The sequence below is a fragment of the Anguilla anguilla genome, chromosome 16, assembly GCF_013347855.1.
Source record: "Anguilla anguilla isolate fAngAng1 chromosome 16, fAngAng1.pri, whole genome shotgun sequence".
NCBI lineage: Eukaryota > Metazoa > Chordata > Actinopteri > Anguilliformes > Anguillidae > Anguilla > Anguilla anguilla.
Window position 1 is genome coordinate 5,892,392 of NC_049216.1, and position 17,855 is coordinate 5,910,246.

The window sequence follows — 17,855 nt, forward strand, 5'->3', positions numbered from 1 at the left end:
GAGTGTGTGTGTGTAGCGGATGTAGCTCGGCTAGTTCACTAGTGAGCACAGTGAGGTGCGGTCAAAACAAGGCCTGGTAGCAGGTTACCGTGACAACACTCTGGCAACGCAACCCTCCAGTTCAAAATAAGGACGTTGCCCTTAGCTAGGGGCAATTTCACCTTTAGCTGACCGCTAACGCGTTCGCCTGTGGAGCCTTCAGGCGAGCGAGAAGCACGGGTTCAAACCTGCTTCTCTAACTCATCACACACACACTAAACTTTCCTCGAAAACCCAGGGTTGTTGTTCCCTTTGGTTTTCAGTTTCGGAAGCGTATTTTTTTTATTACTGCCACCTCAGTGAAATAACTCAGGACTGAGTGGGGTCTCCCATTTCTGAGCCCACGGTACAAATCGTGACAGTGAACGAAACCAGCACAGGGTCTGCACAGGCTGTCCCAGCACACAGCTTCTGCACAGGCTGTCCCAGTACAGGTTCTGCACAGGCTGTCCCAGCACACAGCTTCTGCACAGGCTGTCCCAGCACAGGATCAGCACAGGCTGTCCCAACACAGGGTCTGCACAGGCTGTCCCAGTACAGGTTCTGCACAGGCTGTCACAGTACAGCTTCTGCACAGGCTGTTCCAGTACAGGTTCTGCACAGGTTGTCCCAGCACAGGTTCTACACAGACTGTCCCAGCACAGGCTCTGCACAGACTGTTCCAGCACAGTCCCTCAGCAGTGCAAAGGTCCACAGGTTCGCTTCCCAACAAGGGGCCAATCCGTTTCTGGATTTCATGCCAGCTTCTGCTTTTAGTTATTTAATTATTAGGTCACTTATGTAATAATTTCCTTATCTTGCATTTTGTTTAACCACCAGCTACAGCTGCGGCCTGCGCATGTACTGTATCCTAAGTGCTTAACTTCGGTCCAATATCAGAATAAACCTGCGCTGACATGGAAAAGCTGTTTAGATAATGAAGGCAGGGTAACTGGTAGGAACATAATTCAGGGTGGGTTGGGGGCGGGTGAAGTTCAGACCAAAATCAATCCGCTCTCATCACAGCGGCCGTCGGGCAGCAGTAAATAAGGCGGGGCCGGAGTCGAAGGGGCGGGGCCAGGGGCAGGGGGGCGGGGCCTCACCTCTGCAGAGCGTGCCGTTGCCCACGTAGCCCGGCTTGCAGGTGCACAGGTGGCCGCGGATGGTGTTGGTGCAGATGGCGTTCTCGTCGCAGGAGTGCTTCCCGCTGGCGCAGTCGTCCTGCTCTGGAAGGGGCGAGGGTGGCGGAGGGAGCAAGGGGGAGGGAGGGAGGGAGAGAGAGAGAGAGAGAGAGAGAGAGATTTTTTAATTGACCTGCATTGTTCAAACCTATTGTTTTAAGCCAGTGTGTTGGTTGATGCATCGCAGCCATTTTCCTCCTTTTTGTTTCACAACAAACAAAATTTGTGAGCACTGCGTGCCCATTAAAAATGAAAGATGACCATTTAAAATAGGGGGGAGAGAGAGACAGGGAGAGAGAGAAACAAAGAGAGAGAAAGAGAGAGAGAAACAGAGAGAAAGAGAGAGAATTTTGAATTTTAACCATCCTTTATTTTTCATTGCAATGGCGAGTTCAAAACCCAATTTTTACACATCACTGACAATAAATTCACTTAAGTGAACAAAAGCAAAGAAGAGAAAAAAAATAAAATAAAAACCGCCCCTACTCAGTCACCCAATGCCCTCAGCAAACAGAAGCTCTCCTTCCTCCACTGAGCATACTGCTCCCCTATAGCCCCACACACTCTTAAAAACTTCTAGTGTCCTCATGGCCTTGTAGTACCTGAACTCTACCATGACTCTGGCCTTAATCATGCCCCTGACCATAGCTACCGTATCTTGCACATCCCCCCGTTCGACCATGGCTTTACGGCTCAGGTAAATTACCATTTTTGCCTGCCCCAGAACAAAGTTAATGAGCTGAGACTTCGCCCTCTGTCTGCAGCTGTATGGAAACCCCAGGATAAAAAACCTTTTTTGAAAAGGTTTCCCCCATTGACCTAAAACAGTCGACTCAAGAAGAAGAACAGAGGCCGAAGAGAGAGACAGAGAGAGAAAGAGAGAGAGAAACAGAGAGAGAGAGAGAATCAGAGACAGAGAGAGGGTGAGAGAGAAACAGAAAGAGAGAGTGAGAGTGAGAGAGCAAGAGACAGAGAGGCTGTGGGTCGCGGTGTGCTTCCACGAAACACCGGCTAGCCTGAAACGTTTCAAAAACGTTGGGAAACGCACCCCGATTCAACATTCTGATGATGTCCCAAAGTCTGCGAACGTATCGCTGTCCCAGGAATGTTCTGTCAGCATCCCTGGAAAATGTTCTTGGCGTGTCACATCAAACCCCGATGGTTATCATTTAGTCAAAGAGAGCGGAATTCAATAACATTACAGAAATGTTCTGAACGTGACAACCGACATGCCAGACTCGGTCCCTAACTTGGGGCTGATAAGAGCAGAGCGGGGGACCAGCCGCAACTCAAATTCTTTTTTTTTCCGTTCGGAGTAACAAGGCTGAACAACATCAAAGGACCTCCACCGCAATGTTCCTCCTTAGCGAAAAACAACGTTCGCGGGAAAGCAGTCGACCGCAGGCCTTGGGAAGGTTTACCGGAAACCGTGAGTCAGCTGGATACCGCGTGCCGCGGGGGGACGACCGTACCCCTTTGTGTCCGAACCGCCGTTTATTTCAACATCCGAATCGGCGCCATTAGCGCCCGACGCACGCGGCGCACTGTAGGTTTCGGAGAGCTCCCGTCAAGCAAAAAAAAAAACTCTCGTTTCCTACAGGAAGTCCGTCTCCGGCCGGAACGCCTTCGTTTTGGCATTTCCTCCGGCTCCCCCGGGGCCCAGGAAGCTACACGCTGTTCACCCGATGCGTCTGAGGAGCCATGGAAACGGGCACGTCGAAAAACCAGCCCGTGCTGAGAAGGGAGAGGGTTTCATTTTACTAGTGACTAAACAACCCCGTAGCCTTCGCTTCCTCCTACTGAGCATGGAGAACGGAAGAAAACCGCTTCAATTGCGTCTCTTCACACATTTGTTGTGGGCAAAGGTGATCTTTACAGGAAGAATTGGATACAACTTGCTGCTTACAATGAAAATATGAAGCCGTGGGCACTGCAACGGTATGAAATGTAGCAACAAAGGGAGATTTCCGCTCTGTCCTTAGCCTGCTAAAGATTAACGGCTAGCAGATACAGCTATTAGCATTGGAACAGCTGTGTCAAGTTGGTAGTTTTTCCCGTCAGTACTAATTAAATCTGTATTTCAAATAAAACAATGACTAGGAGGCTAAATTCACATCAGCACTTCATTTTTCTTAATAATTTGTTTTTAATCGACTGGCATTGGGTCTGGTGGAGAATCGGATTAGTCTTGGCCACGCCTCCCGGTGGAGAGAACACGCGCACCGGGGCTGATTAGTTAACGCAGCCCAGGTGCTTAAAAAGGTGCGCTCCTCTCCCCTCCGCGGTACGGGGCCGAGCTCGGGAGCACGCGCCGCGAGAGAGCGAGTCCGTTTGTCCGTCGGTCCGTCTGAAAAGCAAACAATTTGACACAAATGTCCCGATACTTCTGCATTTTAACTGCAGGACAGCGATGGCTTTCTGACACGAGCGAAGAGAGCGCGAGACCTCAGGTCAATCTGCCCTCAGCTTAGTGAGATACGGCCGCAGCACCAGCTGGTGTTCACGGTGGAAAAAAACCCACCAATCGGCTTACAGCAAAGCTAGTAATGCGCACATCCGTGGTGCTCTCCAGAGGTGGGAAGTCCAGGGGTCAGAAAGTAAAAACTCCTTCCATGTTTAAACTCCCCACCCCCATGGACTCAGCCAGCTGATTTCACTAATTAGCACTACCTCCTGGCTGAAGAACTGTGCTAATTAGCAAATCCAGGCCACTGGAACAAAAATACTGGGGGAGGACTTTTACTTTCCACCTCTGGCATTCTCGCATATAGCAAAGGTAGTGACGCCCACACCTGAAAAATCAGACTAGGCAAACTCTCACTGCTGGTGCTGAATAATGAATGTACACAGGAGCTGTCGGTGCGTCTCTTTATCCCTTAGTTGTGACATCTTGAGGCCATTTTTCTCTCCAGCAAACTTATTTTCCATAGCTCCACATCAGTCAGCCGACTAGCCTGGCGCCTAGCCGTGAGCCAGCATCTGTACGGAAAATCCGACTTTTTTTTTGGGTCAATTTTTATTTATTTATTTTTTGATCCGCGACCGCTTTTGGAACGATAAAGCGGGACAGCACAGAGAAAAGCCGTCGGCGAGAGGCTGCCGGACGGGGGGGGGGGAGGGGGATACCGTAATCCCACAGCGAGAGGCGTCCGCAAAAAAAAAAAAAGGCTGCGCGGAGCCCCCAGAAGTGCCCTCTCGCGAGTCGACTCCACGCTAAGGTGAAAGCCGCGCGAGTTCCGTTAAGTACACTCCGCCAGCGAACAAAATAACAAGGGAAGGCGGGAAAGTGCTTCGAGTGCCGCCGAAGGAGTCCGTTCGAGAGGGGCCCGCTCGTGACCCCCGAGACGCGAAGGCCACATGAAGGAGGCGCCGTTAGTTCAGTTCATACCGCCCCCCGCCCCCCCGTCCCCCCCGTCCGCCGCCCCTCGGGGGGACAAAGGAAGAGATCTCTTCAGACTCCCGGCTCTCTCGGTTCAGGCAGCCCGCTCGCGCCGCGAGCTACGATTGACTCCGCGGAGCGCGCGCCGCGGCGGCCGCCGGCTAGCCGGTTTACCCGCCGCGCTCCCGCATTCGCGCAGGCCGCGCGCGGGAAACCGCGGCGCTACACGCTAACAGTAACGGAGCGCTAGAGCACAACGAAAGCAAGGGATGACGCCAAGCCATTTGGACATTGGACGTGCGTTCAGCCAATGGCCTCGCCCGACCCTTCTCGGTCACGGAGAACTGCAATCGCAAAAAAATGCACCCGCGGCCATTTTGACAGGGTTCTCCTATGGAGAGAAGATAGAGTGGATTCACTGCTTCCTCTGGATCTGTCCTTATCTGAGATGAATAATTACCACGGGAGGTGTTGTTGGCGTTTCCTCGGTGAACATTATTGCATAACTCCGGCCTCACTCTTCTCCTGATCCACAGTTTCGTTCTATTTCAAGCACAGCAATCAGCAGTTCTCTATGTAACTCACACGCACGCAATTTACACAATGTACTCATTATGTAGTTTTGCCATCTTCTTTCCCAAAAAAAAGCCATTCAGAAGTAATAGTGTGTTATGTTCGGACAATGTTCTTGGCTTGTACTCAGGTGTCTGGTGTGGTCTGGTACCAAAAAAATATGTATTGTTCCCGAAACACAGATGTTTTCTGAATTTAACTCAATGAGGTTTGACAATTATACAATGCCGGAGCCTTATTTAAAAAAAAATTATTTTTGAATTTAAATATTGAGACGGTCTGGAATTCAAAGCCACCGCGAAGGGAGAGGAGACTGCAGTAAAAACCCTCACAAAGTGCTCTGAACTGATGTGACCCTGCTGAAGATTTTTATCCCACAGGGAAACGGTGCCTTGCAGCTTCAGCTGTTCTCATGCAGACTCATTCGAGAGCTTACATTCAGTTCTGCACTGCCGTATTAACCAAATGAATTACAATTAAAATGATAAAATAATTTTCCAGATAGCGTAGACACGTGGAACTAATCTCATAGAACGCTACAATAGACCATTCAGTAGTCTTATCCTGGAAAAGGGAGGGTGCCGATCATTTTGACACCTGCCATTTAGAGAAAGAATACTTATTAGAAACAAAACCTCGTCTCTGCATAAGCATAAAATGACATCATTTCAGGAATGGGTGGTTGTCCACCAGCAGGACAGAGGCTCCGTGGTAATGTAATGTAGCCTAACGAATGACCTGGAACAAACTGTCCAGGAAAGTAATCAAGCAGCACAAGCAGTTGAAGTGTACAGTACCGACACCACTGTGTAGTACCCTGAAGGAAGGCTAATTAAGCGATATCACGTTACAGACATTGGGCTAGATTCAACCAAATGCACACGGGACAGGGTACATGCAGCTCAAACAAACCCTCTAGAATAATCTCGCACCTTATCTGCAGAAAGAATACTTTGCTTGCCGTACTGAGGCACAGAAGAGACCAGAAGAGGTTTGCGCCAATGATTGTTATTTTTCATCAAATGACTGGCTACCCGTTGGAGTGATTCATTGATCAGATCACTTCTAAAATACTGCCAAGCTAAAAGCTGTCAAGCTCAAACATGCTAAATTCAGTTCGATGTTCTGCTTAGCCCAGGAAGATATAACTGTTCACAGAATTGACCGGAGCTAATTCATTTCATTCCTTCTGACCTCATAAAAAATCACCAGGACAAGTCAACTCCAATTTTTTTTCCAGTTTTTTTACAAATACAGTCTAGATAGCAAAGCATTCGAAGTAAAATATAATCTGACAGAGCACATTTGACTCTAACAGCATACATATAATACTCAATTTTACAAATAATAAATTCAACATTATGCCATTTAATTATATACATTATGCCTATGTCTCACATCTTTTTCATCTGCACAAATTACGGTTTGACAATTACAAAAAATAAAAAATAAAAGGAAAAAATGAATACAAGCATTTATTTGTAAGTTACATAACTGTAAATACTAGGAGACAAATATTGTTTTTATCCAGATCTATGCCATGTAATTAAGAATCAAATCAAAAAGCAATTTTATATAATGAGAGCTTTATTCACAGCTGTATGCGACTTTACTGTAAGAGGGATGATATGGGCTGCAAACATAGAACCAGTGACAAAGAACAGGAACGAGAGTTTTAGGGTCTAAATTTTGGTCAATGACTCACTCCTTAATCTCTCTATGAAAAAAAAAATCAGTGTGTCCCTGACTGCAGCCAAAAAGTAACACAAATGACAAGCCACACTTAGTAACTGTCAAAATGGCCTGTTCTCAACTTCATGTATTTGTATGTGTTATGTAACCCAAGGTTTTTCAACCACTCACATTTGTCTCAATACAGCCCCCGTTCTAAAAGAACCTTTCAGACAATATTCAGCGCATTAACAACCCTGAAGGCAAAGTCATGATACATAAATCAATAATGAAAAATGCAATGATGATATATGGGCATGCAGAACAAGACTGCACAGGCAAAATGCTAACTGCAATAAATCATCATAAATAATGCTGAAGTTATACTGACACGTAAAAGGCAAGAAAATAAGATCAGTTACAGCAACAGGAAATATTTTGTCTTAAATAAATCTTGCTCTATGGGCAAATTCGAGTAAATGTATGAGCGCTCGTGGATTTTTACAATGTGAGGACGAAAAAAAAAGCCTTTGTTTATAGATAAGAGTTCTTTTGTGTACGGCTTTTGTTGTGACTGTGTGAAATTGCCCCATGTCTTTCCTGAACAGTGGACACACAAATACACCGTGCACCGTGCAATGTGCAAAATGACATAACACTACTTGCTGCCTTTTTCAGTGTTCGCTAGCCAAGCTGAAACATCCAACTAGCCTGAAATCCATTTAGCAGTATTAAACTACATATTTCTTACTTTTCCTTTGAGCTGGTTAAGTTAAAAGTTCAATATTTGTTTACTTGGAACTTATTCAGGAATAGTGGCCCTTTCATTTTCATAATCTTTTGACGTATAAATGAATCAAAAAGTGCGTTGAATCATTCATGATTAAATTCATGCTCGCATTTATCATGGCGTTGATAATCCATACATTTGATGGCGGAGCACATAAAGCCAACGCAGCAGTCTTTAGCATTGATCGTACGCCGTTCTTTCTGCAACACCTGTTCCTCTACATGGATCACAGTGGAGGTGGAAACTGAACACTGACTCACCTCAGAGAATGTTCTAGAAACCCACCTGTCTGATTCAACTCTTAATCGCTGGTGTAATGACAGAGTCTGGATTTTCTTGCAACACAGCACTAACTTAAAAGTGATTGATAACACAAGGTCTGGGTCAGGGTCTGAACTGGTTGCTTATTTTAAGTTGAAACCAATAGCCAACTCTCTGTGACTCTTTGAGGCTAGGGTAGCAGCCCCCTGTTTTAGCATAGCTAATTCTGTAGTGAGCCACATGTCGCTAACGTGTGTGATAGGCTTACGGCTAACGTCCGTTACCTGTAAATTCCCATTGGCCCAGTTGAGTGCTTGTGCTCACACCAGCGTACAGCCCCTTAGATGAAGCATCGCCTCACAAGCACCTATCACGTTATTGGTAGTTTATTAGCAGTTTATTACCATTTGGGGATGACGTTTATAACAATTTATTAAACAGTGCCACTGAACGTGAAGAGAGTTTGAATAGCAGAGACCGTGATTCATTCTGAAACAGGCTAGGATGTCTTAAATTGTTACAAGGAGAACTGTGATGGCAAATAAAAAATGGGATATGTTTTACGATTCGCGCCGAGTTCTCAGTGCCTGTGTATGCGAGCGCACCGGCGCACGTCCTGTAAGTGTACAGTCGAGCTTTCATCCGCGAGTCGGGGCTGTCTGGCCGTCCTACGCGCCAGAAACATTCATTAAAGAGATATGCAAACAGGAAACGCAAAACCCTGCTGCAAACGCTTCTTATTGGCAGATGGCCTGCTCTCTCTGGTGTGAAAGCCTTGTCATCAAAATACGAAGCGCCAGTTTGGTCGTCGGAGACTGGAAATCAATGCTCTCGCCCCCTTGTTCACGAGAGAGAGAGAGAGAGAGAGAGAGAGAGAGAGCGCTGGAGCGACTCGTTGCACCATGTGTTTAACAAACGAACTTCTGGATTTCTAAATATACCCAGTTTGTGTTGAAACAGCCCGCAGACTTGAAGGGAAGCTGTTTGTATGTTCCCGAAGCAAGAGTTTTGCAAATTAAATGGACTGAGATAAGTGTTAAAATGTGACTCATTCAATGTGTTTCAAAGCACCTTATCGGTTGTTTGACAAATATCATCGGGGCTTTGAAACACCAATGAGTTTTTTTTTTTTTTTTTTTTACTTTGAGAAAGTAAGGACATCAGAGAAAAGATTACAGTACAATGTTTCATTAATTTACTATTTATGAGTTACTCTCATTTTTCAAAACACTCTCCAAGAGGCATTTCTCACTAACCAGTCTCCAAATCTAAGGTTTGAAGACACGAGAAAGTGAAACATTTTCTTTTTTTAAAATTTTATTTAACCTTTATTCACTCAGGCTCGGTTCACTGAGCACGGATGCTCTTTTGCAGGAACGCCCCGCTTCACACTCATACACATTCACACCTGGGAGCTGCCCAGTACAACCACAGTCCTCTACTGTTGGCCACTGAGCAGCTCCACTTTTAACTGTGCACTGAGGAGATGACAGTTACTTACAGATTTTAAACTGGAATAGACAGCCAATCAAAACAGAGCAGAGCCCTGCTAAAAAAATGGCTTCTCCTCTTCAGGCCGAAACGCCGGAGGGGGGAGTTTGGGTTTGAGCGATTCTGCCCTTCCAGTCACGCGTTTTGCGCCTCTCGCCCCGGCATCCCAGCATGCCCCTCTGCCCTCGCGGGATGGCGGCCAGCTCCTCTTCGATTCCCAGGAACGCGGGCTACACGATGACCCTCGAGGTGAAAGCTTTCACGCTCGCTTTCAGAGAGGCGAAGCATCGCTCCCAGCATCCCCCCCGTGACCCCTCCTTCCGGAGCCTTCCGCGACCCGGGCAGATTGACAGGCTGCTGCTTCAGCAGGCTGGTGGATCTAGGCCGACTTTTTCAGAGGCCAGCGGCCTAATATTCACCCTCTTTTTTGATGGAAGTAAGCAATTCATGGCACCATTTAAAAAAACCACGGTAAATACCCCAAAGTCACTCAGCCAAATGAAAATAGTTTTGAGGACAAGCTATAAAAAAAAAAAAACCGATACATTTTTTTAATGATTTATTTGAAGGTCAGTTACCAGAGGCGGATAGATTAAGAGTGCGTATCTCACAGTACCAGCAGGTCAAGTGAATCCCCCTCAAACTGAACTTTTCAATATGCCTCCTTAACAAAAAGCCTCCTTATTTCCCTCTCTTCTAAATGCCCTGGGCCTAATTCAGTTCATCCTTAGAGCTTGTTTTTATTTTGATTGGAGTACACTGGCATAGCCTTGGTTTTGGCTGCACTGTGTAAAGCTAGAGCAATGTGGGGTCAAGGCCATCACTGATGAAGTTACTACATTTCGACTACCGCATGCCAGCACGGTGGGAGTACGGCGTCCATTTTAGGACGACCCCCTTCCTTCTGACGCTGAATGAAATCCTTTAGCGCCTTCCTTCAAAAGGCGAATGGGTAACAGAAGCCAGACACAAACCGTCAAACCTTTTTTAAAGAACGACGGGAAAATAAGATCAGTTCTAGCAACAGGAGAACAACAAAAGCAAAGCCGGGCCTTCAACAAAAATTCCTACTTTCGGATGAGTACCAATTTCCTCAAAGAAAGAGAGGAGGTGGAAGATAACCTCTCTCTGACTTCAGACCAATATAATAAGCTGCAGTGGGAGGGAAATGGGCTTTGTATAAGAAAATGGGAAAAGGCCGTAGGTGGCTATGGAGCGATCTGATTGGGCAATTTCAAATACGATCTCAGTAACTGACATCATCCCACCGATGTGCAGGAGGAAGCTGCAGGTAAGCCTGTGGGAGAGGTCGGTACTATTGAATTGTTACTGGAAATGCTATTTAGATAATGGTACATGATAAACGTATGTTGTGGCAAAATGGCGTCATGGAAAAGTTGACAGTGCTTCACATGCAGGGCCCATGATGACAAGATGAAAGATGTGAAAACAGCCCTCGTCTGTTCTTAACTGTATTTTCAATAGTGGAGTTCCCTCTCCCCTCTCCCCATTTCTTGCTTTTGAGAGAGGGAGAGAAATTATCCACCTACTCTGTTGGCTATTTTTGGGTTTCTTTGTGCCGCGTCCCTGATCTTTCTCTTAAGAGGAGGCATTTAGGTATGTAACAAGATGGCCTAGCTTTAAAAACAATTTCAAAAAACCCAATTTGTATGTTTATGTGCTCATCGCTATCAACCATCCTGTTGGTTGAGGAATAGTGGAGGTAAGTTCACCAGTCTACAGACTGAGTTGCAAGATGACTCTGAGCCACACTGAGGGAGAGGGGACGACACTGAGCAGGAGGAAGACACTGAGGGAGAGGACGATACGAAGCAGGAGGAAGACACTGAGGGAGAGGAAGACTAAGCAGGAGGAAGAGACTGAGCAGGAAGACACTGAGGGAGAGGAAGATACTGAGCAGGAGGAAGACACTGAGGGAAAGGACAACACTGAGTCAGACAAAGACACTGAGGGAGAGGATGATACGAAGTCAGAGGAAGACACTGAGTCAGAGGAAGACACTGAGGGAGAGGAAGACTAAGCAGGAGGAAGAGACTGAGCAGGAAGACACTGAGGGAGAGGACGACACTGAGCAGGAGGAAGACACTGAGGGAGAGGAAGACAATAAGGGAGAGGACAACACTTCATGTGTAATTTGTGCAGGCGGAATGAGGAAACAAAGCCATTCTGAACACAACTGCAATGCACCGCATGCTAAGAGCAAGGAGCCCTACAGGTAGCCCTTTTATGAAATATTAACAGAGACCTGCAGAAAGGAGCCCTTTCCCGTGAATGGAAGTGGTTTTACTCTTCATTAAAAACGTATTGCCCGAACGACACGGCGATCTGCATTCCAGATTTCTGGAGGTAACATTCTCACATTTTGGATAACACTTTGAGACTGCTCAAGATACATATTCGAAAGGAGACGATTCCAGGATCGATCAGAAAAGGTTCAAGTCAGCTGCCGTTTAGATTAGTGGTTCCCAACCTCGCTCCTGGGGACCTGTGCACGTATGCTGGTTTTCCTTCCAACCGCTGTGGCAATCCCTGAATTTCAGAAAGCAGTTAATCTGGTGCTTTTCACATCTGGAGAGATTATTTACCTTCTTAAACCACATTATGACAGGACTAGTGATGCATGAATAATATAATAAATATGAGAATAAAATATAAGAATAAAAGTCCCATGTTCACAATGTGCTTATTTGCAAATAATTACGTAAGTTTTTTAAAAGAAAATGTTACATTTAAAAAAAAAAACATTACAATGTAGCTTGTTAAAATTCTGGGATTGTAACTGGTTGGAAGGAAAACCAGCACACACAGGACCCCAGGACCGAAGGTGGGAAACCCCTGACTTAGATTCCTGAGAATCGGCAGACAAGACTTCACAGATGGCTGTAGCAGCGAATGTACTTTAGAATACCTGGAACTTTAACATCTAAAATGGAGGGCCAGCAGTAGTCACTGTAAATCCCACCTCATAGCAAAAAAAAACCCAACTGATTGGTTTAATGTGCACTTTTCTCACTGCTGACAGAAGGTTCAGGCCAATCATAGAAATTGGAGTAGTTCAGTTAAGTACAGGCTTTGAAATTCTTTGAAATTCGACATCAAAGTAGTGTTATGTCACCTTTTTCTCAGTCACAGCCAGCACTGATAAAAGCACAAGGTAGTTCAGATGCAATTGTCAGCATGCTGTAGTCCAACCTAAAATTGTAAAATTGCCTCAGAAATACCACAACATGTATGCATAACCAGTAAAAAATAAGGTTATTCTTTATTGACCATGTATGGTAACTCTTTCATTTTCACCCTCTTTAATGTGTAATTTGACCAATTCTAGTTACTTAGGAGCAGTGGGCAGCCACAGTGCAGCGCCCGGGGACCAACTCCAGTTCTGAGGCCACCGTCTTGGTCAAAGGCAAAGGCAAAGGCAGGAGTACACCTAACCTGGCACGCATGTCTTTTGGGTGTGGGAGGAAACTGGATCATCCTGATATACAGACATTAGTGACTACGCTCTACCCGTACGTGCACTGAAAAAGTTTCACTCCAAAACACCAAGGGTTTCGAACTTCAGCATTCACCGGGGTACTTTGTCTTGTAAACAAGGCCTCGTTTAAAACGGGCTAATTAACGACACCGGATACAGCCACACATTCAGTGTCATTAATTAGTGCAACCAGTTCAGATAGAAATGCTTATGATCAATTTAAATACTGTAAAACTTTTATTGTAAATTGAGAAGTTACCTTAGAGTTATAACACAAAAGATAAAAATAGAATTTAAAACATGAATTCTTTGTCTCTTTGAACTTTCTCAATATAACTCAATTTGGCTTAGAGAGTATAGTATGCAAGGATTGTGAAGTATGTGTAGTTTAACCTCCCCTTCAGTGGAGTAACTCATGAGTGTGTAGTTTAACCTCCCCTTCAGTGGAGTAACTCAGGAGTGTGTAGTTTAACCTCCCCTTCAGTGGAGTAACTCAGGAGTGTGTAGTTTAGCCTACACCTCAGTGGAGTAACTCAGGAGTGTGTAGTTTAGCCTCCCTTTCAGTGAAGTAACTCAGGAGTGTGTAGTTTAGCCTACGCCTCAGTGAAGTAACTCAGGAGTGTGTAGTTTAGCCTACGCCTCAGTGAAGTAACTCAGGAGTATGTAGTTTAGCCTACGCCTCAGTGGAGTAACTCAGGAGTGTGTAGTTTAGCCTCCCTTTCAGTGAAGTAACTCAGGAGTGTGTAGTTTAGCCTACGCCTCAGTGAAGTAACTCAGGAGTGTGTAGTTTAGCCTACGCCTCAGTGGAGCAACTCAGGAGTGTGTAGTTTAGCCTACGCCTCAGTGAAGTAACTCAGGAGTGTGTAGTTTAGCCTACGCCTCAGTGAAGTAACTCAGGAGTGTGTAGTTTAGCCTACGCCTCAGTGAAGTAACTCAGGATTGTGTAGTTTAGCCTACGCCTCAGTGAAGTAACTCAGGAGTGTGTAGTTTAGCCTCCCTTTCAGTGGAGTAACTCAGGAGTGTGTAGTTTAGCCTACGCCTCAGTGAAGTAACTCAGGAGTGTGTAGTTTAGCCTACGCCTCAGTGAAGTAACTCAGGAGTGTGTAGTTTAGCCTACGCCTCAGTGAAGTAACTCAGGATTGTGTAGTTTAGCCTACGCCTCAGTGAAGTAACTCAGGAGTGTGTAGTTTAGCCTCCCTTTCAGTGGAGTAACTCAGGAGTGTGTAGTTTAGCCTACGCCTCAGTGAAGTAACTCAGGAGTGTGTAGTTTAGCCTACGCCTCAGTGAAGTAACTCAGGAGTGTGTAGTTTAGCCTACGCCTCAGTGGAGTAACTCAGGAGTGTGTAGTTTAGCCTACGCCTCAGTGGAGTAACTCAGGAGTGTGTAGTTTCAGTGGAGTGCAGAGGTAAACTTTTTGTTGCTGGTTCCTATAGTGGCTCCTATGGTTATCAGCCCTCAATTAGACATTACCAACATACCGTCACACAGCACGTCCTGTTCATCTTGTAAATAATAACATGAGCGTACTTCGAGGTGGTCCCCTTCAAATTATTCTATAACAGCTGGGAGATTTCAGCTGTTCTTCTTGGGTAGGGAGAATGCACTGGCATCCATGTTGGATAATCTGACAGGGCAGTTCTGGAATTTCACTATGTAGGATCATATTGTGTGTGGTGAGGTAGATATAGATATAGACAAGTAGAAACAGAAAGCTAGGAATCTAGAACAATAAAGAACCAATTCCGTCAAACCAATGAATCAGCAAGCATCGACACGGCCAGAACACTTCTCGAAAATTTTTAAAAAAATATTTAATATTAGATTTTTTTTAAATATTCTTCTGCGCACAGCACATGACGGGATCACAATGCGCTTCAACTCTTATGACTGCAACGTTCAGCAGCTGCCGTAACGCTGGCGGATTCCGTTCCCGGGCAACCTGCTGCAGCGAACATGAAATATTCATCACATTAGCGCGAGAAAAGAGAGGCCCAGCCAACCAGCTGGCTCCTACATAACCACGCAATTAACCGGCAAATCACCTGCAGGCCAAATTAAAGAGCTGAATTCATAAATACGACACCCTTTCTCTGGCTTTATGGCACAAAACACGTCCTGCATGTTAACTAGAACAACAGTAATAATTTGAGCCATCCAAGATTAATTTTATTTCAACGTAAGATCGCAAAACTATTAGCTCATTTTATTAACGAAATAATTTTGAGATGGAAATTGAAAGCAGAGCTGAATAATGTTTAGGAAATATATCTCTCTGTAAGTATCGGAGGGTAACAAAAAAATGTTACATTCACAATTCAGACAGAATAAGACTGTTGAAATTTCAGTCACGGAGTCTACAGTTACATTTAAATTAGCGACTGGCTGCTGGGTGCTGCTGGGGTTATTCATTAACTATCAAAACACAGCATATTTGTTGGGAGCAGAAGCGGAGTCAGTTATTTCGTGATACGAGCCACGATACTGACGCATTCCTGTCATCAGTCAGATAGGACTATTATGAGTTCACATGGAAACCTTTATTCCTTAATTTTCAGTCTGCAGTCAGTGTGGCAACTCATTATCTAGAAAAATGTAGACACTGTTGATTCCTTTTTATTTTTTATTTCAACAGTTTTTTCTCTCACGGTATTCTTGAATATAAACCCAAAACAGGTTTAATTCAACAGAGAGTGAATGTGAAGAAATTGTGCAATTTAAAACAGAAAACCACTACTTTTTTTTTTTTTTTTAACCTAACACAAGGATTCCTTTCACACTATCCTTTGCCAACTGGCATCAAGGCTGTGTCCAAACTGCAAAGTATCAAATATTCTATCATATCCTCCCAAGTCTCAGCAATTCATCTTTGTCCCCAGTCGGAGACACAAGTCTCTGTTCATTAATTCAAGAACCATATATTTCTACCATCTTGAAGCCCGCACGACAAGGGACATTCAAATAAAAAACAAAACAAATAATATTTTTGAAAAGAATTGCACTGCGACGCGTTTTTGGCATCCGAGACACTTGTATTATGTCAAACACTTAAACTTTATTTCTTCCGGGTCTCGGGTGGTCATGTGACTGAATGTGTTTCTTGGGGTTCCTCTGATTGATACACACTTATTTCCTTCCAGTGGAACGCAAGGCACCCGTAGGACACCAGCAGTCATCGCTGAGAATAGAGGCCTCTGTACTGGCAGGCTGTAGGCCTTGTGTTGTACTGGGGTGGCCTGTAGGGTATTAATTATATACAGACTGAAAACTGTATATGTTATATATCAGCCTGACGTAAGAGACAGGGGGTCAAGGGGGTCGGAACGAAGGAGAGGAATGAAATTTAAACAGCCGTTCTGTAAGCTGACCCTCTTTGCCTTGTTCGTTGGAATATTAATGTGTGGGCAACACTGAGCAGTGAGCTGAGGGCACGGACGTAGCAGTCAACATACCCAGATATACATTACATTCCATTACATTACAGGCATTTGGCAGACGCTCTTATCCAGAGCGACGTACAACAAAGTGTATAACCATAACCAGGAACAAGTATGACGAAACCCCTAGAGAGAAGTACCGGTCCAAGTACAGGGAACAACCGCATAGTTCAACTTTGACCCTGGTGGTTAAACTGATCAAATGGTAAATGGTAAATGGACTGCATTTATATAGCGCTTTTATCCAAAGCGCTTTACAATTGATGCCTCTCATTTGCCAGAGCAGTTAGGGATTAGGTGTCTTGCTCAAGGACACTTCGACACGCCCAGGGCGGGGTCAACACTAACAACGAGAACGGCAACAACGCAATCTATGGAAAAATAAAAATAAATAAAAATACAAGTAGTCGTTAAGACTGGCGCATCAACTAAGTCACCTATTAAACAGCTGCCTAGTTACAACCCTAAGTTTAGTCATTTACAGGGGGGGAAGGGAGGGATGGGGAGAGGTGCAGCCTGAAGAGGTGGGTCTTCAGTCGTCGTTTGAAATGGGTCACAGTCTCAGCTGTTCTGACCTCCACAGGGAGGTCATTCCACCATCGTGGGGCCAGAACAGACAGGAGACGTGTTCTGGAAGTGCAATATAACATCCTTAAACGAGACACATCCAATAGACTCACACAAGGGCGTAACTTCAGTTTGAATATTGGGGGGGGGGTTCGAAATACATAGACCCTGAGAACTGCAACGCTGTAGGGGGGTCCGGGGCATGCCCACCTAGAAGAAATGATTTCAGAGAGCAGCTGCGAAATGATCATTTGTGGTGAATTCAGACTAATGATCAACACATCCCAATCGCAACATGAAATCCCCATTTTTATTATGTGAAATTATTTTTCTCATCATCGCACTATATTATCGGGGAGGGGGGTTATCTGGCCTGTACTGTAGCACTGGGTGATTATTGGGGGAGGGGGGGTTACCTGGCCTGTACTGTAACACTGGGTGATTATTGGGGAGGGGGGTTATCTGGCCTGTACTGTAACACTGGGTGATTATTGGGGAGGGGGGTTACCTGGCCTGTACTGTAACACTGGGTGATTATTGGGGAGGGGGGTTACCTGGCCTGTACTGTAACACTGGGTGATTATTGGGGAGGGGGGTTACCTGGCCTGTACTGTAACACTGGGTGATTATTGGGGAGGGGGGGTTATCTGGCCTGTACTGTAACACTGGGTGATTATTGGGGAGGGGGGTTATCTGGCCTGTACTGTAACACTGGGTGATTATTGGGGAGGGGGTTATCTGGTCTGTACTGTAACACTGGGTGATTATTGGGGAGGGGGGTTATCTGGCCTGTACTGTAACACTGGGTGATTATTGGGGAGGGGGGGTTATCTGGCCTGTACTGTAACACTGGGTGATTATTGGGGAGGGGGGTTATCTGGCCTGTACTGTAACACTGGGTGATTATTGGGGAGGGGGGTTATCTGGCCTGTACTGTAACACTGGGTGATTATTGGGGAGGGGAGGGGGGTTATCTGGCCTGTACTGTAAC

General features: G+C 45.4%; 1 protein-coding gene across 1 annotated transcript in view; it reads right to left on the reverse strand.

Moving 5' to 3' along the window:
- LOC118215670 (protein kinase C-binding protein NELL1-like) overlaps positions 1-17,855 on the reverse strand; it is a 297,337-nt gene that overhangs the window by 70,254 nt on the left and 209,228 nt on the right. Inside the window, exon 14 of the mRNA XM_035396613.1 lies at positions 1,122-1,244. Within this exon, the coding sequence (XP_035252504.1) occupies positions 1,122-1,244 (123 nt within the window). The remainder of the gene's footprint in view (positions 1-1,121; positions 1,245-17,855) is intronic.